The sequence below is a fragment of the Coccinella septempunctata genome, chromosome 9 (assembly GCF_907165205.1).
Source record: "Coccinella septempunctata chromosome 9, icCocSept1.1, whole genome shotgun sequence".
In the NCBI taxonomy this organism is placed as follows: Eukaryota; Metazoa; Arthropoda; class Insecta; order Coleoptera; family Coccinellidae; genus Coccinella; species Coccinella septempunctata.
Genome location: NC_058197.1, coordinates 16,479,834 through 16,502,564, shown reverse-complemented (window position 1 = coordinate 16,502,564; position 22,731 = coordinate 16,479,834). Strand labels below are relative to the sequence as shown.

Genomic DNA, 22,731 nt, shown 5'->3' with positions numbered 1-22,731 from the left:
GATATTAGCATATTCCACTTTATTTCGGGGATTAAATTATTCTGAAATGTTAAAGTGTTAATATATTTAATTACCTAATACAGCACCTTTGATAGTTTTGTATTTAGCACCCTCTTAAAATTAGTCATTCAAAATAGAATAATTATTTTTGTCGATTTCACAAACTTGAATCTGTTTTCCCCATGAAAAACAGTGAAAGGCAAAACATGACTAACCATTGCCACTAATTCGAAGCGAATTTTCGAAGCACCTTTCTTTAATTAAACTATTAAAATATCATCAAAATATTTCATGACAAACGAGTTACAATTTCAATACAAGTGAACAATAGGAGTGAACATCGATCTGATTAAGATAAAAGGAAATTAGTATTTTCCAATTGTTTAGCGTTTCCTGAACTGATGGATTGTAATACCTATAAATAGGTCGAAAGATTTTTGTAAAATTCGTCAGTACTCTAAAAAACACAGTTCTGTACTATATCCATAAAAAACTGCTATAAAATGCTAGCCGAAAACCTTAATTTATTATTGGTGATTGGAGTTGTTGGAATGGTAAAAATAATTCATTAACAATCACAATAATTCACTTCTATTACACTTTGGCTACTCAAATAATAATTTACCTTTTCCTATTCAATTTTGATCATTTCCTAGGTGTTCGGGTATCCAAATGAAGAAGCTATAGTGGACTGCGTGGTGGACAGTGGCGTAGAAAGAAACGACTTGAAAAACCTCAACTGGGAAGACCTTGAGAGCTTTCCAGAAAAAACTAAATGTTTCATGAAATGCATAATAGAAAAAGAACACATCTTCGATAAGGAAGGTAACGTGAATATGGAGAATGTGGAAAAGAACTTAGAGGAATTGGACATTGATCCCAACCAAAGGGAAGAGTTTAAAACTTGTGTACAGAAGAGTAAACACGTGAAAACTTGCGAAGATACCATTCCAGTCCTCCAATGTTTCGTTAAGTTCTCACCGAAGGCCAAGTCAAAATGATAATATATCAACTGATTTTTGAGTTCATGTCATTTAAACAAAATAAAAGCCTGTTATTCTTAAATGTTTATGGATTTCTCCAACTAATAGTAGTCAGCTGAAGAAAAATATGGTGTTGATAAGTTATCCAGTCACTTCGGCATTAGAAGAAAGCACAGAAGTGTTTTCAGTTTAGGTTTCGATTGTGGGTTCGCGCATCCGCCATTTTTCGAATCACTAGTACTCAATGGTAGAAGGTATTTATATAATGCTCATATAAATGAGAGATCATAAAGGCTACATCTTCAGTATTGAACTACAGGAAATTTCCAGGATGTAACGATATGATTAGCGTTGGGTTATCAATTCGTTAAATCATGTGGAAATTTTAATGCGGCATTGACAAAAAAGCAAATGATCTATTTCCGATTTTGCTTAATGGAGATATGTGTTTCTTGGTTTAGCAATAAAGTTGAAATATCTTCACATTCGACGAAGTATTTATCCAAAACCAATTATTAAACCAAATGATAATTTCGTAATGCACATAATGAAACTCATTAAATTCGTAATATTCTTCATGATAAGACAAGTAGTAAGCAAGTCTATTTGAAATATGGAATACTTCATTTTAAACTATTGTTTTTAGGTGAATTCAGTGGATGAACAAACAATTGTGAGGGTGTTACGTTCTTGTAGGATCGAACACCATATACCCTTCGACGGCATGGCCGTAGGAAAAAACAGGCAGAATTTTGAAAATCCAACAAAAAACGTTCTCTGTTTTATGAAGTGCATAGCAGATAAAGATGATTCATTGGACGAGATCGGAAAAGTTAAGATAGAATCATTGGAAAAATCCTTGGCAGCAATGAATTTCGAAGACACCGTTCTGGAAAAGGTGAAAAAATGCGTGATGAAACTTCCCCCCGTAAAACAGTGCGAAGATATGAGGGAGTTTTTGAAGTGTTTACCGAATTTCGATGGTACTTTAGAACCAAAAAAAGGTTAAAAAATTCGGTGTAGGTATAGTGGTTAATTTTTCTTCTTTGATAATTGTATGATGCTTAAAAAAACTACTCTCTGAACGGTTCAAAAACTTTTATTGCAAGAATTACACATTGAGCTTTTAGTCTTGTTAACACATTATTCAATGGTAGTTTTTAAAAATAAAAATAATCACAACTCGTTCAAATTTAGCTCTTCACTCTCTTCGATGGCTTTTCTCACAAATTTCCTGCAAAGGAGATTTGTTTGATCAAGATTTTAAAATTGAAAAATACTCACTCAATAACATCTGATAGATTTTGTGCTCTATAGAGGTGATTGTGGCCACAATTCAATTTTTCGCTGAATGTTACAAATTCCACTGATCCTTGTGCTTCAGTCCTATTTTTCAGGGTTTCTTTATACAGCTGAAAATTAATTTGACAGCAAATCTATCCTAAGTAATTGAAAATTAATTATAAGCTCTTGAAAAAATATAAAATATGATATTATGAAAAGGAAATGGAGAAAATTCGAAGTTTTTGGTGTGTATTTGCAAAATAATATTTACTCAATATTGAGAAACAGCAGATTCAAGTTAACAAACCTTTTCTGCGTGTTTATAGGAAATAGTTCCATCATCCTTTGAATGGACTATCAGTACTGGGCAATCTGTCTCTAAAATATATTCGTAGCTTGGAAAACGAAAATCATTTTCCATCAGTGGATCTATTATGCACGTGCTGAACCAAGGGAGAAACCTGAAAAACTGAGAAAAATGTGGTTTCTAATTAGATTGAAACATGAAAACAATTCACTTGGGTCCCAACTTGGAAACGTATTACATTTTCAAACTCTTATGATTTAATACAACATTCATCACTTGTATTATTGGCAACAGGATTAATGTTTTCAAATTGCCCACGAAAAGCTCATTTATTATTACCAATAAGATAGCTGTGTATTATTCAGATGTAGCATGTGCTGCCTATCAAAAACTGTATCTCGATATGTTGTTTATACAGACTGTTTACTGGAGATTCGGTAAAAATGCTTTAGGAGATTTATGCGAGTGCAGAATCGTAGTTTGTTACAATATATTTCAACACACAAGTATAGAACTCACCTTACATGAAGGAGTAGAGGCAATAGCTTCTCTACCAGTATAAAAAGACGCTTCTAGAACTATCCCTGTTGGTCGCAGATTTTCCCTTTTCAACGCTTTAGCAGCCGCCAATGTTACAGAAGAACCCATGGAATGACCCCATAAAAATAAATGTGCCCTAGAAGACAGCTTGCTGAGCACCCAACGCGTCATGAAGATGCTGTCCTTTACCACATCACTTTCTGATCTTGGATCGCCAGTTGAATCTCCAAAACCTATATAGGGTTTTCTTTTACTTTTCTACAAAATTCGCGAATAAAAAGTTTTTTTACTCACCTCTATAATCGTATGTTATAACATGAAAATGTTTCCTTAAAAACTTGTACATTTCCACCCTGTAGGATGTTCCTCTGCTTCCTGTATTCCCATGGTTGTACAGCAAAATACGGGGTGCTTTCTTAAGGCTTTCCTCGAATATTGAATCACTAACATTATTCAGATTCATGGATGATGGCAAAATATGCCAAACACCAATATCAACATCATGATGTTTTAAGCGAAAATTTCTGGCGCCTTTTAAACCAAAAGCTGAAAGATCGCTGTAGTTGCTGTGTTTTGGTAGATTAACTGAAAGTTATGCAGTCTAAATCTGTTCTCGGAATAAAAAAATATCTACTATTGGATTGCTGTGGCCGATACTTTCCCAAAATGTGTGTTATTCTTAAATGCTCATTGATTTCTCCAACTAATGACTGTCAGCAGGAGGTAAATGAGGAGTTGATAAGCTATCCATTTATTTAAGCGTCAGAAAGCACAAACAGAACTGTTTTCAGGTAAGTTTTTGATTATGAGGTTTCGCATCCGCCATTTTTTTAATATCTCGTATTGTATGAAGAGTACTTATATAATGCTCATATAAATGGTAGTTTATAAATGGTATTAAGTATATGAAAAAAACCTCAAATACATTACCATATTCTGATACAGCATAGTCAACCCAGAGCGAAAAAAGAATACATACGACATTTAATGAAAGGCCATCACTAATCGTATTTGAAATGGATTTTTCTATACTCACACATGTTTTGAAACACCAACATCCTCTGGAATTCACCACTATATTTGAAAGCTACAGGAATAACTATATATATCCCCAAAAGTATGACCAGGAGTATTCCCAGAATGAGGTAAAGTACCCTAGAAAGAATAAAACAATATTCGAGGAAAAACAAATTGTATGATGGCTATCTTTTTTATATGAAAGGTTGGATTCATCAAGAACCAGATGAAACCAATAAAGTAATAGAAATTGAATGCATATACACTGGCAAACCTGATATAGAGCAAGTAAAAACAGTCAAAAACGATGAAATTGTGTCCAACAAGTTTGTTGATAACAAGCTCATACGAATTGTTATTTCATTACACTTAATTTTTATTTTTAATAGAACCTATTGGCACAAAAATATTCAAAATCACTCAAGATTTTTCGTGCAGCATCTTTATATTCGAAAATCTCCAGCGTATATTATGTACATACCACATATATCGATTTTGCTTCGTTTTGGACCAATGAAATGCTACGCTATTTTTTATTCTTTTAGGAATTTCATCTGATTTCTTAACAGGTTCATAGGAACATTCCTTCAAGTTAGTTTTACTTCGACCAGACATTTTATCGATATAAAGGAGAACTATGGATAAATAAATTGAACTCTGATTCAATTTAGGTTAAAATTAACTGCAAAATAACATGGGGTAACACGTGCAATATATAGCTATTCGTAATTAGGTTTATCACTGTTTTATCGCTGTACTTCAAGCTTCGAAAATTTTCAACAAACTCAGATAGTCCTTTCTGAAGTCATTGACAATAACAACAAAAAATAATCTTTCGAAATTGAATCCCTGGGAACATTTTTTATGTCATTTGTACTCATCGGTGAGGTCAAACAAGGCTTATTCATGTTCACCGTTAATTGTTCACTTTCTGATGAGAATCTAATTATTGTAATATTTTGAATATACTGGAGATACGTTTCAGCGGATTCTATAATTGGTATGATTTGTGTCTGACGAAAAATAAGTTTCCTCGAAAAAATGGAGACGGTTATTGTTTTCGGATAAGATGAAATTACAAATCACTCTCAGTATTTCGTTTCACCATATAGCAAAGAGTGCTCATCTCATCAAAGTGAACAGAGGAACTATTATAATAAAAGAAGATACAGTGTAAAATGAAGATTTTCATTGTATTAATATGTTTGAATATCCTATCAAGTGCTGTTTGTGTGAGTATATATTTTAATATTCTTATACTTTCATACAAACTGAAGAGTACTGACACAAGACACGATATTAAAATAAGGAAAATCTCAAATGTTTGAACATAACAATGAGAATGTTATGATTCTCAAAACGTTAAACTATGAGTTGATAGCATGAGCATGCATATACAAGTTCACGAAAAAAATATTTTGCAGAGTTCCTGATTTTGCTTTGTCATATACCCTAAATATTTCGTAATTTCCACTAGTTATAAAGTCAATCATGCCCTTTAGTTCATGAATGAAATGTAATATATTTTATTATGTAACTATTTTTTCAGCTCGACATATATAGAGGGCAAATTGTGGACGAATGCGCTGAGAAAAACGGCCTGTCTGACGATGATTTAGAAAAATGGATCAGCTATCAGAAGAGTACGGAAGACAAGTTCCTCTGTTTCATGTTGTGCTGTCATCAGAAGGATGGATCGCTGAATGAAGATGGAAAGTGGAACCAACAATTTCTTGAGAAACACTTGAACGAGATGTATCTAATTAACAATACCCTGAAATCTCAAATAATGCAGTGTTTTTCCGATATTCCACCAATTCAGAGTTGTCAAGATATGAGATCCGTGGAGCATTGCATTCCAGAAATCAAGGTTTAGATATTCAACTGAATTAAGGCTATAAGAATGTTGTTACCAGCGCATGCACCATTTTATAACGATTTAACGCCAATTCTAGAATTTTCAACAGCTCAAAACATGATCATTATACACCAAATCATTATGATCAGCTACCAAGTCCGTCTTCTTTTCCTTCCAAGCAAAAATAATTTCAAGAATAGCCGAAAACCGAATGACTACCTTAGGATCAAATACCACCCCATGTATAAGAGACTGCTCAAATATTCTGCATGCTTTCTCTAATTCGACTAATTTCGAATTATTTCAACAGAAATTTCACTCAAAAATTGCAGCAACGGATGAAGAATCTTTTTTCATTTGCAGATTAGAAATTGCCGGGATGAATTTGGTATAAGCAACGAGGACGTGGATAGTTTCGCTAAAAATCCAAGTGATCCATCTGACAAGATGCTCTGTTATCTGAAGTGCAGCTCAGAAAACGACAATTTAATCTTCGAAGACGGTTCCCTGAACCATAACTTTCTGAGGGAGCTGATAGAGAGATCTGTAGATATGGGTGATCAAGAAAAGCATCTGGTGGAAGACTGCTTGTCCAAAATTCCACCTGTGAGAAGCTGCAGCGATTTCAAACCGTTTGCTAGATGCGTTGTTAAAATGAATCTGTTCTGAGTATTATTAAAAAATATTATCTGAGAAATATCAATAATTATTATATTAATACAATATTAGGATGCCGCACATTTTTTCTAGATGATTCGAGGTCTCTGATTTCAAATCTAAGCTCAGTTTTGACTGCTATGGCTTTATTTCGGCTGCTGGGGCCTACCAAATTTCCATCCCTTCAAAGGGGCGTAAAACGAAAAATAATTCACTTGAAGAAGAACCGATTGTAGTTTCTGATAGAGAAGAGCCTAATTGAACTATATTTTCAAATTCAAGACGATAAGAAGAAAAAAGTATTTCAGCCGAAATTTTTTTATGATGCATAGTCTTCGTTTTTTTCGATCGAAATCTGAAATTCTCAGTTTCGTTATATAACGAATGCTTTTGCCGTTTGAACTTTTGAAATTTGCCATTCTTGGATGAAATTTCCACAAATTCTTGTGCTCCGCCATCTAGGATCATTTAAACCAACATCCACTTATCAATTACAGTGTTCTTTGTCCGTTATAGTAGAAACCTGTCTCTCCTACAGAACAGTTTTCTTCTAGGGCTGAATTAGAAAACTGTAATGAGCTGGACTATGTTCGTCAAACACCGACTAGGTGGCGCTACAATAGAATTTATAGGAATGGAATATGATATGTTGCCTACGCCGATATTTTCGAGGCGCTTTTCACCTTTGTCCATTTTTCGTCTAGAATGGCAAAACCTTTATTCATAATGAAGTGCCGTACGGTTTTTCTGGATAATTCGAGGTCTCTGATTCCAAATCTGAGGTCAGTTTCGACGAAAAAAAATTATTTCGGCTGCTAGGGCCTACCAAAGTTTCAGCCCTTCGAAGGGGCGTAAAACGAAAAATAATTCACTTGAAGAAGAACCGCTTGCAGTTTCGGGTAGAGAATAGCCTAATTAATCTATATTTTGAATTTCACGACGATACGAAAAAAAAAGCATTTCAGGCCAAAAATTTTCATGATGTATAGTCTTGCGTTTTTTTCGATCGGAATCAAAAATCCAAGTTTCAGATATTGAAGTGCCGTACAGTTTTTCTGGATAATTCGCGGTCTCTGATTCCAAATCTGAGGTCAGTTTTGATGAACAAAATTTATTTCGGCTGCTAGGGCCTACCAAAGATTCAGCCCTTCAAAGGGTCGTAAAACGAAAATTAATTCACTTGAAGAAGAACCGCTTGCAGTTTCGGGTAGAGAATAGCCTAATTAATCTATATTTTGAATTTCAAGAGGATACGAAAAAAAAAGCATTTCAGGCCAAAAATTTTCATGATGTATATAGTCTTGCGTTTTTTTCGATCGGAATCAAAAATCCAAGTTTCAGATATTGAAGTGCCGTACAGTTTTTCTGGATAATTCGCGGTCTCTGATTCCAAATCTGAGGTCAGTTTCGATGAAAAAAATTTATTTCGGCTGCTAGGGCCTACCAAAGATTCAGCCCTTCAAAGGGGCGTAAAACGAAAAATAATTCACTTGAAGAAGAACCGCTTGCAGTTTCGGGTAGAGAATAGCCTAATTAATCTATATTTTGAATTTCAAGACGATACGAAAAAAAAAGCATTTCAGGCCAAAAATTTTCATGATGTATAGTCTTGCGTTTTTTTCGATCGGAATCAAAAATCCAAGTTTCAGATATTGAAGTGCCGTACAGTTTTTCTGGATAATTCGCGGTCTCTGATTCCAAATCTGAGGTCAGTTTCGATGAAAAAAATTTATTTCGGCTGCTAGGGCCTACCAAAGATTCAGCCCTTCAAAGGGGCGTAAAACGAAAAATAATTCACTTGAAGAAGAACCGCTTGCAGTTTCGGGTAGAGAATAGCCTAATTAATCTGTATTTTGAATTTCAAGACGATACGAAAAAAAAAGCATTTCAGGCCAAAAATTTTCATGATGTGTCTTGCGTTTTTTTCGATCGGAATCAAAAATCCAAGTTTCAGATATTGAAGTGCCGTACAGTTTTTCTGGATAATTCGCGGTCTCTGATTCCAAATCTGAGGTCAGTTTCGATGAAAAAAATTTATTTCGGCTGCTAGGGCCTACCAAAGATTCAGCCCTTCAAAGGGGCGTAAAACGAAAAATAATTCACTTGAAGAAGAACCGCTTGCAGTTTCGGGTAGAGAATAGCCTAATTAATCTATATTTTGAATTTCAAGACGACACGAAAAAAAAAGCATTTCAGGCCAAAAATTTTCATGATGTATAGTCTTGCGTTTTTTTCGATCGGAATCAAAAATCCAACTTTTAGATATTGAAGTGCCGTACAGTTTTTCTGGATAATTCGAGGTCCCTGATTCCAAATCTGAGCTCAGTTTTGACGAAAAAAATTTATTTCGGCTGCTAGGGCCTACCAAAAATGCAGCCCTTCGAAGGGGCGTAAAACGAAAAATAATTCACTTGAAGAAGAACCGAAGGCAGTTTCGGGTAGAGAATAGCCTAATTAAACTATATTTTGAATTTCAAGACGATACGAAAAAAAAAGCATTTCAGGCCAAAATTTTTCATGATGTGTCTTGCGTTTTTTTCGATCGGAATCAAAAATCCAAGTTTCAGATATTGAAGTGCCGTACAGTTTTTCTGGATAATTCGCGGTCTCTGATTCCAAATCTGAGGTCAGTTTCGATGAAAAAAATTTATTTCGGCTGCTAGGGCCTACCAAAGATTCAGCCCTTCAAAGGGGCGTAAAACGAAAAATAATTCACTTAAAGAAGAACCGATTGCAGTTTCGGGTAGAGAATAGCCTAATTAAATTATATTTTCAATTTCAAGACGATACGAGAAAAAAAGCATTTCAGGCCAAAAATTTTCATGATGTATAGTCTTGCGTTTTTTTCGATCGGAATCAAAAATCCAAGTTTCAGATATTGAAGTGCCGTACAGTTTTTCTGGATAATTCGCGGTCTCTGATTCCAAATCTGAGGTCAGTTTCGATGAAAAAAATTTATTTCGGCTGCTAGGGCCTACCAAAGATTCAGCCCTTCAAAGGGGCGTAAAACGAAAAATAATTCACTTAAAGAAGAACCGATTGCAGTTTCGGGTAGAGAATAGCCTAATTAAATTATATTTTCAATTTCACGACGATACGAGAAAAAAAGCATTTCAGGCCAAAAATTTTCATGATGTATAGTCTTGCGTTTTTTTCGATCGGAATCAAAAATCCAAGTTTCAGATATTGAAGTGCCGTACAGTTTTTCTGGATAATTCGCGGTCTCTGATTCCAAATCTGAGGTCAGTTTCGATGAAAAAAATTTATTTCGGCTGCTAGGGCCTACCAAAGATTCAGCCCTTCAAAGGGGCGTAAAACGAAAAATAATTCACTTAAAGAAGAACCGATTGCAGTTTCGGGTAGAGAATAGCCTAATTAAATTATATTTTCAATTTCAAGACGATACGAGAAAAAAAGCATTTCAGGCCAAAAATTTTCATGATGTATAGTCTTGCGTTTTTTTCGATCGGAATCAAAAATCCAAGTTTCAGATATTGAAGTGCCGTACAGTTTTTCTGGATAATTCGCGGTCTCTGATTCCAAATCTGAGGTCAGTTTTGATGAAAAAAATTTATTTCGGCTGCTAGGGCCTACCAAAGATTCAGCCCTTCAAAGGGGCGTAAAACGAAAAATAATTCACTTAAAGAAGAACCGATTGCAGTTTCGGGTAGAGAATAGCCTAATTAAATTATATTTTCAATTTCAAGACGATACGAGAAAAAAAGCATTTCAGGCCAAAAATTTTCATGATGTATAGTCTTGCGTTTTTTTCGATCGGAATCAAAAATCCAAGTTTCAGATATTGAAGTGCCGTACAGTTTTTCTGGATAATTCGCGGTCTCTGATTCCAAATCTGAGGTCAGTTTTGATGAAAAAAATTTATTTCGGCTGCTAGGGCCTACCAAAGATTCAGCCCTTCAAAGGGGCGTAAAACGAAAAATAATTCACTTAAAGAAGAACCGATTGCAGTTTCGGGTAGAGAATAGCCTAATTAAATTATATTTTCAATTTCAAGACGATACGAGAAAAAAAGCATTTCAGGCCAAAAATTTTCATGATGTATAGTCTTGCGTTTTTTTCGATCGGAATCAAAAATCCAAGTTTCAGATATTGAAGTGCCGTACAGTTTTTCTGGATAATTCGCGGTCTCTGATTCCAAATCTGAGGTCAGTTTCGATGAAAAAAATTTATTTCGGCTGCTAGGGCCTACCAAAGATTCAGCCCTTCAAAGGGGCGTAAAACGAAAAATAATTCACTTAAAGAAGAACCGATTGCAGTTTCGGGTAGAGAATAGCCTAATTAAATTATATTTTCAATTTCAAGACGATACGAGAAAAAAAGCATTTCAGGCCAAAAATTTTCATGATGTATAGTCTTGCGTTTTTTTCGATCGGAATCAAAAATCCAAGTTTCAGATATTGAAGTGCCGTACAGTTTTTCTGGATAATTCGCGGTCTCTGATTCCAAATCTGAGGTCAGTTTCGATGAAAAAAATTTATTTCGGCTGCTAGGGCCTACCAAAGATTCAGCCCTTCAAAGGGGCGTAAAACGAAAAATAATTCACTTAAAGAAGAACCGATTGCAGTTTCGGGTAGAGAATAGCCTAATTAAATTATATTTTCAATTTCACGACGATACGAGAAAAAAAGCATTTCAGGCCAAAAATTTTCATGATGTATAGTCTTGCGTTTTTTTCGATCGGAATCAAAAATCCAAGTTTCAGATATTGAAGTGCCGTACAGTTTTTCTGGATAATTCGCGGTCTCTGATTCCAAATCTGAGGTCAGTTTCGATGAAAAAAATTTATTTCGGCTGCTAGGGCCTACCAAAGATTCAGCCCTTCAAAGGGGCGTAAAACGAAAAATAATTCACTTAAAGAAGAACCGATTGCAGTTTCGGGTAGAGAATAGCCTAATTAAATTATATTTTCAATTTCAAGACGATACGAGAAAAAAAGCATTTCAGGCCAAAAATTTTCATGATGTATAGTCTTGCGTTTTTTTCGATCGGAATCAAAAATCCAAGTTTCAGATATTGAAGTGCCGTACAGTTTTTCTGGATAATTCGCGGTCTCTGATTCCAAATCTGAGGTCAGTTTCGATGAAAAAAATTTATTTCGGCTGCTAGGGCCTACCAAAGATTCAGCCCTTCAAAGGGGCGTAAAACGAAAAATAATTCACTTAAAGAAGAACCGATTGCAGTTTCGGGTAGAGAATAGCCTAATTAAATTATATTTTCAATTTCACGACGATACGAGAAAAAAAGCATTTCAGGCCAAAAATTTTCATGATGTATAGTCTTGCGTTTTTTTCGATCGGAATCAAAAATCCAAGTTTCAGATATTGAAGTGCCGTACAGTTTTTCTGGATAATTCGCGGTCTCTGATTCCAAATCTGAGGTCAGTTTCGATGAAAAAAATTTATTTCGGCTGCTAGGGCCTACCAAAGATTCAGCCCTTCAAAGGGGCGTAAAACGAAAAATAATTCACTTAAAGAAGAACCGATTGCAGTTTCGGGTAGAGAATAGCCTAATTAAATTATATTTTCAATTTCAAGACGATACGAGAAAAAAAGCATTTCAGGCCAAAAATTTTCATGATGTATAGTCTTGCGTTTTTTTCGATCGGAATCAAAAATCCAAGTTTCAGATATTGAAGTGCCGTACAGTTTTTCTGGATAATTCGCGGTCTCTGATTCCAAATCTGAGGTCAGTTTTGATGAAAAAAATTTATTTCGGCTGCTAGGGCCTACCAAAGATTCAGCCCTTCAAAGGGGCGTAAAACGAAAAATAATTCACTTAAAGAAGAACCGATTGCAGTTTCGGGTAGAGAATAGCCTAATTAAATTATATTTTCAATTTCAAGACGATACGAGAAAAAAAGCATTTCAGGCCAAAAATTTTCATGATGTATAGTCTTGCGTTTTTTTCGATCGGAATCAAAAATCCAAGTTTCAGATATTGAAGTGCCGTACAGTTTTTCTGGATAATTCGCGGTCTCTGATTCCAAATCTGAGGTCAGTTTTGATGAAAAAAATTTATTTCGGCTGCTAGGGCCTACCAAAGATTCAGCCCTTCAAAGGGGCGTAAAACGAAAAATAATTCACTTAAAGAAGAACCGATTGCAGTTTCGGGTAGAGAATAGCCTAATTAAATTATATTTTCAATTTCAAGACGATACGAGAAAAAAAGCATTTCAGGCCAAAAATTTTCATGATGTATAGTCTTGCGTTTTTTTCGATCGGAATCAAAAATCCAAGTTTCAGATATTGAAGTGCCGTACAGTTTTTCTGGATAATTCGCGGTCTCTGATTCCAAATCTGAGGTCAGTTTCGATGAAAAAAATTTATTTCGGCTGCTAGGGCCTACCAAAGATTCAGCCCTTCAAAGGGGCGTAAAACGAAAAATAATTCACTTAAAGAAGAACCGATTGCAGTTTCGGGTAGAGAATAGCCTAATTAAATTATATTTTCAATTTCAAGACGATACGAGAAAAAAAGCATTTCAGGCCAAAAATTTTCATGATGTATAGTCTTGCGTTTTTTTCGATCGGAATCAAAAATCCAAGTTTCAGATATTGAAGTGCCGTACAGTTTTTCTGGATAATTCGCGGTCTCTGATTCCAAATCTGAGGTCAGTTTCGATGAAAAAAATTTATTTCGGCTGCTAGGGCCTACCAAAGATTCAGCCCTTCAAAGGGGCGTAAAACGAAAAATAATTCACTTAAAGAAGAACCGATTGCAGTTTCGGGTAGAGAATAGCCTAATTAAATTATATTTTCAATTTCAAGACGATACGAGAAAAAAAGCATTTCAGGCCAAAAATTTATAGTCTTGCGTTTTTTTCGATCGGAATCAAAAATCCAAGTTTCAGATATTGAAGTGCCGTACAGTTTTTCTGGATAATTCGCGGTCTCTGATTCCAAATCTGAGGTCAGTTTCGATGAAAAAAATTTATTTCGGCTGCTAGGGCCTACCAAAGATTCAGCCCTTCAAAGGGGCGTAAAACGAAAAATAATTCACTTAAAGAAGAACCGATTGCAGTTTCGGGTAGAGAATAGCCTAATTAAATTATATTTTCAATTTCAAGACGATACGAGAAAAAAAGCATTTCAGGCCAAAAATTTTCATGATGTATAGTCTTGCGTTTTTTTCGATCGGAATCAAAAATCCAAGTTTCAGATATTGAAGTGCCGTACAGTTTTTCTGGATAATTCGCGGTCTCTGATTCCAAATCTGAGGTCAGTTTCGATGAAAAAAATTTATTTCGGCTGCTAGGGCCTACCAAAGATTCAGCCCTTCAAAGGGGCGTAAAACGAAAAATAATTCACTTAAAGAAGAACCGATTGCAGTTTCGGGTAGAGAATAGCCTAATTAAATTATATTTTCAATTTCACGACGATACGAGAAAAAAAGCATTTCAGGCCAAAAATTTTCATGATGAGTCTTGCGTTTTTTTCGATCGGAATCAAAAATCCAAGTTTCAGATATTGAAGTGCCGTACAGTTTTTCTGGATAATTCGCGGTCTCTGATTCCAAATCTGAGGTCAGTTTTGATGAAAAAAATTTATTTCGGCTGCTAGGGCCTACCAAAGATTCAGCCCTTCAAAGGGGCGTAAAACGAAAAATAATTCACTTAAAGAAGAACCGATTGCAGTTTCGGGTAGAGAATAGCCTAATTAAATTATATTTTCAATTTCAAGACGATACGAGAAAAAAAGCATTTCAGGCCAAAAATTTTCATGATGTATAGTCTTGCGTTTTTTTCGATCGGAATCAAAAATCCAAGTTTCAGATATTGAAGTGCCGTACAGTTTTTCTGGATAATTCGCGGTCTCTGATTCCAAATCTGAGGTCAGTTTCGATGAAAAAAATTTATTTCGGCTGCTAGGGCCTACCAAAGATTCAGCCCTTCAAAGGGGCGTAAAACGAAAAATAATTCACTTAAAGAAGAACCGATTGCAGTTTCGGGTAGAGAATAGCCTAATTAAATTATATTTTCAATTTCACGACGATACGAGAAAAAAAGCATTTCAGGCCAAAAATTTTCATGATGGTCTTGCGTTTTTTTCGATCGGAATCAAAAATCCAAGTTTCAGATATTGAAGTGCCGTACAGTTTTTCTGGATAATTCGCGGTCTCTGATTCCAAATCTGAGGTCAGTTTTGATGAAAAAAATTTATTTCGGCTGCTAGGGCCTACCAAAGATTCAGCCCTTCAAAGGGGCGTAAAACGAAAAATAATTCACTTAAAGAAGAACCGATTGCAGTTTCGGGTAGAGAATAGCCTAATTAAATTATATTTTCAATTTCACGACGATACGAGAAAAAAAGCATTTCAGGCCAAAAATTTTCATGATGTATAGTCTTGCGTTTTTTTCGATCGGAATCAAAAATCCAAGTTTCAGATATTGAAGTGCCGTACAGTTTTTCTGGATAATTCGCGGTCTCTGATTCCAAATCTGAGGTCAGTTTTGATGAAAAAAATTTATTTCGGCTGCTAGGGCCTACCAAAGATTCAGCCCTTCAAAGGGGCGTAAAACGAAAAATAATTCACTTAAAGAAGAACCGATTGCAGTTTCGGGTAGAGAATAGCCTAATTAAATTATATTTTCAATTTCAAGACGATACGAGAAAAAAAGCATTTCAGGCCAAAAATTTTCATGATGTATAGTCTTGCGTTTTTTTCGATCGGAATCAAAAATCCAAGTTTCAGATATTGAAGTGCCGTACAGTTTTTCTGGATAATTCGCGGTCTCTGATTCCAAATCTGAGGTCAGTTTTGATGAAAAAAATTTATTTCGGCTGCTAGGGCCTACCAAAGATTCAGCCCTTCAAAGGGGCGTAAAACGAAAAATAATTCACTTAAAGAAGAACCGATTGCAGTTTCTGGTAGAGAATAGCCTAATTAATCTTTATTTTGAATTTAATAATCTTAGCTTAGCTGAAAATTATTTATTTTGGCTGGCATTATACTTTAGCCGATTGTCATAAGGTGGTAAAGTATAATGAAATGCACTTGACGAGTGAAACTTACCCAGGATGTATACACATAACAATTCCATCTATATCTTGTAATTTTAGGTGAATTCATATATTGTAGTGAGAGTTTTAGTCCAGACCGTCACCGAACCGGTATGCTGTGATATTATTCAGCAGATCGGCCCTGGTGGCGGTATGGTCATTACTCATTCATCTGTTCCATGGTGTTGAAGTCGTGGAAGCAAGCAGGCCATTGTAATATGTTACTCGTTCAGTCTCCAATAAGACATATTATCCTGCATAAATGAAACTTACTCCATAATCTTTTATTTGCAGTAAAGTGACTTACAAGAGTTAGATGAGTCACAGTTATATTGAAAAATTTTCACCGAAAATACTTTTTCCTTCGTGTCGTCTTTAGATTGAAAATATAGTTTAATTAGGCTCTTCTCTATCAGAAACTGCAATCGGTTCTTCTTCATGTGAATTATTTTTCGTTTTATGCCATTTTGAAGGGCAGCAACTTTGGTAGGCATTGCCGTCGAAATAATTTTTTTTTCGTCAAAACTGAGCTCTGATTTGGAATCAGGGACCACGAATTATCCAGAAAACATGTTCGGCATTCTAATATGTGGACATGTTTTCTAATTCTGATCGAAAAACATTCCATTCCTGCATGAAATTTCCACAAATTCTTTTGCTCCGCCATCTAGTACCATTTCAACGAACATCTACTTATCAATTACAGTGTTCTTTATCCCGCATAGTAGAAACCTGTCTCTCCTATAGAACAGTTTTCTACTGGAGCTGAAATAGAAAACTGTAATGAGCTGGACTATGTTCGTTAAACACCGCCTAGGTGGCGCTACAATAGAATTTACTAGGGGATCGGATATGATGTGTTGCATATGCCGATATATTCAAGGCGCTTTTTATCTTTGTCGATTTTTCGTCTAGAATGGAAAAACCTGTTTTTATATTGAAGTGCCGTACATGTTTTCTGGGTAATTCGAGGTCTCTGATTTCAAATCTGACCTCAGTTTTGACGAAAAAAATTTATTTCGGCTGCTAGGGCCTACCAAAGTTTCAGCCCTTCGAAGGGGCGTGAAACGAAAAATAATTCACTTAAAGAAGAACCGAAGGCAGTTTCGGGTAGAGAATAGCCTAATTAAACTATATTTTCAATTTCAAGACGATACGAAAAAAAAAGCATTTTAGGCCAAAATTTTTCATGATGTATAGTCCTGCGTTTTTTTCGATCGGAATCAAAAATCCAACTTTTAGATATTGAAGTGCCGTACAGTTTTTCTGGATAATTCGAGGTCCCTGATTCCAAATCTGAGCTCAGTTTTGACGAAAAAAATTTATTTCGGCTGCTATGGCCTACCAAAAATGCAGCCCTTCGAAGGGGCGTAAAACGAAAAATAATTCACTTGAAGAAGAACCGAAGGCAGTTTCGGGTAGAGAATAGCCTAATTAAACTATATTTTGAATTTCAAGACGATACGAAAAAAAAAGCATTTCAGGCCAAAATTTTTCATGATGTATAGTCTTGCGTTTTTTTCGATCGGAATCAAAAATCCAACTTTTAGATATTGAAGTGCCGTACAGTTTTTCTGGATAATTCGCGGTCTCTGATTCCAAATCTGAGGTCAGTTTCGATGAAAAAAATTTATTTCGGCTGCTAGGGCCTACCAAAGATTCAGCCCTTCAAAGGGGCGTAAAACGAAAAATAATTCACTTGAAGAAGAACCGCTTGCAGTTTCGGGTAGAGAATAGCCTAATTAATCTATATTTTGAATTTCAAGACGATACGAAAAAAAAAGCATTTCAGGCCAAAAATTTTCATGATGTATAGTCTTGCGTTTTTTTCGATCGGAATCAAAAATCCAAGTTTCAGATATTGAAGTGCCGTACAGTTTTTCTGGATAATTCGCGGTCTCTGATTCCAAATCTGAGGTCAGTTTCGATGAAAAAAATTTATTTCGGCTGCTAGGGCCTACCAAAGATTCAGCCCTTCAAAGGGGCGTAAAACGAAAAATAATTCACTTAAAGAAGAACCGATTGCAGTTTCGGGTAGAGAATAGCCTAATTAAATTATATTTTCAATTTCACGACGATACGAGAAAAAAAGCATTTCAGGCCAAAAATTTTCATGATGAGTCTTGCGTTTTTTTCGATCGGAATCAAAAATCCAAGTTTCAGATATTGAAGTGCCGTACAGTTTTTCTGGATAATTCGCGGTCTCTGATTCCAAATCTGAGGTCAGTTTTGATGAAAAAAATTTATTTCGGCTGCTAGGGCCTACCAAAGATTCAGCCCTTCAAAGGGGCGTAAAACGAAAAATAATTCACTTAAAGAAGAACCGATTGCAGTTTCGGGTAGAGAATAGCCTAATTAAATTATATTTTCAATTTCAAGACGATACGAGAAAAAAAGCATTTCAGGCCAAAAATTTTCATGATGTATAGTCTTGCGTTTTTTTCGATCGGAATCAAAAATCCAAGTTTCAGATATTGAAGTGCCGTACAGTTTTTCTGGATAATTCGCGGTCTCTGATTCCAAATCTGAGGTCAGTTTCGATGAAAAAAATTTATTTCGGCTGCTAGGGCCTACCAAAGATTCAGCCCTTCAAAGGGGCGTAAAACGAAAAATAATTCACTTAAAGAAGAACCGATTGCAGTTTCGGGTAGAGAATAGCCTAATTAAATTATATTTTCAATTTCACGACGATACGAGAAAAAAAGCATTTCAGGCCAAAAATTTTCATGATGGTCTTGCGTTTTTTTCGATCGGAATCAAAAATCCAAGTTTCAGATATTGAAGTGCCGTACAGTTTTTCTGGATAATTCGCGGTCTCTGATTCCAAATCTGAGGTCAGTTTTGATGAAAAAAATTTATTTCGGCTGCTAGGGCCTACCAAAGATTCAGCCCTTCAAAGGGGCGTAAAACGAAAAATAATTCACTTAAAGAAGAACCGATTGCAGTTTCGGGTAGAGAATAGCCTAATTAAATTATATTTTCAATTTCACGACGATACGAGAAAAAAAGCATTTCAGGCCAAAAATTTTCATGATGTATAGTCTTGCGTTTTTTTCGATCGGAATCAAAAATCCAAGTTTCAGATATTGAAGTGCCGTACAGTTTTTCTGGATAATTCGCGGTCTCTGATTCCAAATCTGAGGTCAGTTTTGATGAAAAAAATTTATTTCGGCTGCTAGGGCCTACCAAAGATTCAGCCCTTCAAAGGGGCGTAAAACGAAAAATAATTCACTTAAAGAAGAACCGATTGCAGTTTCGGGTAGAGAATAGCCTAATTAAATTATATTTTCAATTTCAAGACGATACGAGAAAAAAAGCATTTCAGGCCAAAAATTTTCATGATGTATAGTCTTGCGTTTTTTTCGATCGGAATCAAAAATCCAAGTTTCAGATATTGAAGTGCCGTACAGTTTTTCTGGATAATTCGCGGTCTCTGATTCCAAATCTGAGGTCAGTTTTGATGAAAAAAATTTATTTCGGCTGCTAGGGCCTACCAAAGATTCAGCCCTTCAAAGGGGCGTAAAACGAAAAATAATTCACTTAAAGAAGAACCGATTGCAGTTTCTGGTAGAGAATAGCCTAATTAATCTTTATTTTGAATTTAATAATCTTAGCTTAGCTGAAAATTATTTATTTTGGCTGGCATTATACTTTAGCCGATTGTCATAAGGTGGTAAAGTATAATGAAATGCACTTGACGAGTGAAACTTACCCAGGATGTATACACATAACAATTCCATCTATATCTTGTAATTTTAGGTGAATTCATATATTGTAGTGAGAGTTTTAGTCCAGACCGTCACCGAACCGGTATGCTGTGATATTATTCAGCAGATCGGCCCTGGTGGCGGTATGGTCATTACTCATTCATCTGTTCCATGGTGTTGAAGTCGTGGAAGCAAGCAGGCCATTGTAATATGTTACTCGTTCAGTCTCCAATAAGACATATTATCCTGCATAAATGAAACTTACTCCATAATCTTTTATTTGCAGTAAAGTGACTTACAAGAGTTAGATGAGTCACAGTTATATTGAAAAATTTTCACCGAAAATACTTTTTCCTTCGTGTCGTCTTTAGATTGAAAATATAGTTTAATTAGGCTCTTCTCTATCAGAAACTGCAATCGGTTCTTCTTCATGTGAATTATTTTTCGTTTTATGCCATTTTGAAGGGCAGCAACTTTGGTAGGCATTGCCGTCGAAATAATTTTTTTTTCGTCAAAACTGAGCTCTGATTTGGAATCAGGGACCACGAATTATCCAGAAAACATGTTCGGCATTCTAATATGTGGACATGTTTTCTAATTCTGATCGAAAAACATTCCATTCCTGCATGAAATTTCCACAAATTCTTTTGCTCCGCCATCTAGTACCATTTCAACGAACATCTACTTATCAATTACAGTGTTCTTTATCCCGCATAGTAGAAACCTGTCTCTCCTATAGAACAGTTTTCTACTGGAGCTGAAATAGAAAACTGTAATGAGCTGGACTATGTTCGTTAAACACCGCCTAGGTGGCGCTACAATAGAATTTACTAGGGGATCGGATATGATGTGTTGCATATGCCGATATATTCAAGGCGCTTTTTATCTTTGTCGATTTTTCGTCTAGAATGGAAAAACCTGTTTTTATATTGAAGTGCCGTACATGTTTTCTGGGTAATTCGAGGTCTCTGATTTCAAATCTGACCTCAGTTTTGACGAAAAAAATTTATTTCGGCTGCTAGGGCCTACCAAAGTTTCAGCCCTTCGAAGGGGCGTGAAACGAAAAATAATTCACTTAAAGAAGAACCGAAGGCAGTTTCGGGTAGAGAATAGCCTAATTAAACTATATTTTCAATTTCAAGACGATACGAAAAAAAAAGCATTTTAGGCCAAAATTTTTCATGATGTATAGTCCTGCGTTTTTTTCGATCGGAATCAAAAATCCAACTTTTAGATATTGAAGTGCCGTACAGTTTTTCTGGATAATTCGAGGTCCCTGATTCCAAATCTGAGCTCAGTTTTGACGAAAAAAATTTATTTCGGCTGCTATGGCCTACCAAAAATGCAGCCCTTCGAAGGGGCGTAAAACGAAAAATAATTCACTTGAAGAAGAACCGAAGGCAGTTTCGGGTAGAGAATAGCCTAATTAAACTATATTTTGAATTTCAAGACGATACGAAAAAAAAAGCATTTCAGGCCAAAATTTTTCATGATGTATAGTCTTGCGTTTTTTTCGATCGGAATCAAAAATCCAACTTTTAGATATTGAAGTGCCGTACAGTTTTTCTGGATAATTCGCGGTCTCTGATTCCAAATCTGAGGTCAGTTTCGATGAAAAAAATTTATTTCGGCTGCTAGGGCCTACCAAAGATTCAGCCCTTCAAAGGGGCGTAAAACGAAAAATAATTCACTTGAAGAAGAACCGCTTGCAGTTTCGGGTAGAGAATAGCCTAATTAATCTATATTTTGAATTTCAAGACGATACGAAAAAAAAAGCATTTCAGGCCAAAAATTTTCATGATGTATAGTCTTGCTTTTTTTTCGATCGGAATCAAAAATCCAAGTTTCAGATATTGAAGTGCCGTACAGTTTTTCTGGATAATTCGCGGTCTCTGATTCCAAATCTGAGGTCAGTTTTGATGAACAAAATTTATTTCGGCTGCTAGGGCCTACCAAAGATTCAGCCCTTCAAAGGGTCGTAAAACGAAAATTAATTCACTTGAAGAAGAACCGCTTGCAGTTTCGGGTAGAGAATAGCCTAATTAATCTATATTTTGAATTTCAAGACGATACGAAAAAAAAAGCATTTCAGGCCAAAAATTTTCATGATGTATAGTCTTGCGTTTTTTTCGATCGGAATCAAAAATCCAACTTTTAGATATTGAAGTGCCGTACAGTTTTTCTGGATAATTCGAGGTCTCTGATTCCAAATCTGAGCTCAGTTTCGACGAAAAAAATTTATTTCGGTTGCTATGGCCTACCAAAGTTTCAGCCCCTCAAAGGGGCGTAAAACGAAAAATAATTCACTTGAAGAAGAACCGATTGCAGTTTCTGATAGAGAAGGGCCTAATTTAACTATATTTTGAATTTCAAGACGATACGAAAAAAAAAGCATTTTCGGCCAAAATTTTTCATGATGGATTGAAGATCATAATAACAGATAGTTTCTAGTCATGTTGGAATATTTTCAAAAATGTCTGAAGAAAAATGTGCTTTCAATCCTTGATCCAGATTGCGTTGGATTGAAGATCAATTGGTCAAATTCGTCTCTAGTCATGGCGCAATATTTTCAAGAATGTCTGAAGGAAAACTTTCTATTTTCATCTTTGCGTCTTGCGTTTTTTCGATCGGAATCAAAAATCCAACTATTAGATGTTGAAGTGCCTTACATGTTTTCTGGATAACTCGAGGTCCCTGATTCCAAATCTGAGCTCAGTTTTGACGAAAAAAATTTATTTCGGCTGCTAGGGTCTAGTAAAATCTCAGCTCTTCAAAGGGGCGTAAAACGAAAAATAATTCACTTGAAGAAGAACCGATTGCAGTTTCTGATAGAGAAAAGCCTAATTAAACTATGTTTCGAATTTCAAGACGATACGAAAAAAATTTATTTTGGCTGCTATGGCCCACCAAAGTTGAGGCCCTTCAAAGGGGCGTAAAACGAAAAATAATTCACTTGAAGAAGAACCGATTGCAGTTTCGGATAGAGAAGAGCCTAATTAAACTATATTTCCAATTTCAAGACGATACGAAAAAAAAAGCATTTTAGGCCAAAAATTTTCATGATGTATAGTCTTGCGTTTTTTTCGATCGGATTCAAAAATCCAACTTTTAGATATTGAAGTGCCGTACAGTTTTTCTGGATAATTCGAGGTCTCTGATTCCAAATCTAGGCTCAGTTTTAACGAAAAAAAAATTATTTCGGCTGCTAGGGCTTACCAAAGTTTCAGCCTTTCAAAGGGGCGTAAAACGAAAAATAATTCACTTGAAGAAGAACCGCTTGCAGTTTCGGGTAGATAATAGCCTAATTAAACTATATTTTGGATTTCAAGACGATACGAGAAAAAAAGCATTTTCGGCCA

The 22,731-nt window shown here is 35.4% G+C and overlaps 4 protein-coding genes across 4 annotated transcripts; 3 read left to right on the top strand and 1 right to left on the bottom strand.

Moving 5' to 3' along the window:
* The first annotated feature begins 97 nt into the window (after nucleotides 1–97).
* Nucleotides 98–1,065, top strand: LOC123320634. Its single transcript, XM_044908004.1, has 2 exons — nucleotides 98–554; nucleotides 657–1,065. The coding sequence occupies exons 1-2, from the start codon at nucleotides 504–506 to the stop codon at nucleotides 999–1,001; spliced, it is 396 nt and encodes a 131-aa protein (XP_044763939.1). The 5' UTR covers nucleotides 98–503; the 3' UTR covers nucleotides 1,002–1,065.
* Nucleotides 1,066–1,426: 361 nt separating this feature from the next.
* On the top strand, nucleotides 1,427–2,014 carry LOC123320162. The gene is made up of 2 exons (XM_044907364.1): nucleotides 1,427–1,575; nucleotides 1,630–2,014. Exons 1-2 carry the CDS (start codon nucleotides 1,522–1,524, stop codon nucleotides 1,990–1,992), a joined length of 417 nt encoding a protein of 138 aa, XP_044763299.1. The 5' UTR covers nucleotides 1,427–1,521; the 3' UTR covers nucleotides 1,993–2,014.
* Nucleotides 2,015–2,064: 50 nt separating this feature from the next.
* On the bottom strand, nucleotides 2,065–4,841 carry LOC123320161 (lysophosphatidylserine lipase ABHD12-like). The gene is made up of 6 exons (XM_044907362.1): nucleotides 4,613–4,841; nucleotides 4,151–4,269; nucleotides 3,409–3,699; nucleotides 3,094–3,347; nucleotides 2,575–2,736; nucleotides 2,065–2,395 (listed from the first exon to the last, which is right to left on the bottom strand). The coding sequence occupies exons 1-6, from the start codon at nucleotides 4,744–4,746 to the stop codon at nucleotides 2,264–2,266; spliced, it is 1,092 nt and encodes a 363-aa protein (XP_044763297.1). The 5' UTR covers nucleotides 4,747–4,841; the 3' UTR covers nucleotides 2,065–2,263.
* A 468-nt stretch (nucleotides 4,842–5,309) lies between these two features.
* LOC123321121 lies at nucleotides 5,310–6,716 on the top strand. The gene is made up of 3 exons (XM_044908624.1): nucleotides 5,310–5,363; nucleotides 5,681–6,001; nucleotides 6,353–6,716. The coding sequence occupies exons 1-3, from the start codon at nucleotides 5,310–5,312 to the stop codon at nucleotides 6,656–6,658; spliced, it is 681 nt and encodes a 226-aa protein (XP_044764559.1). The 3' UTR covers nucleotides 6,659–6,716.
* The last annotated feature ends 16,015 nt before the right edge of the window (nucleotides 6,717–22,731 follow it).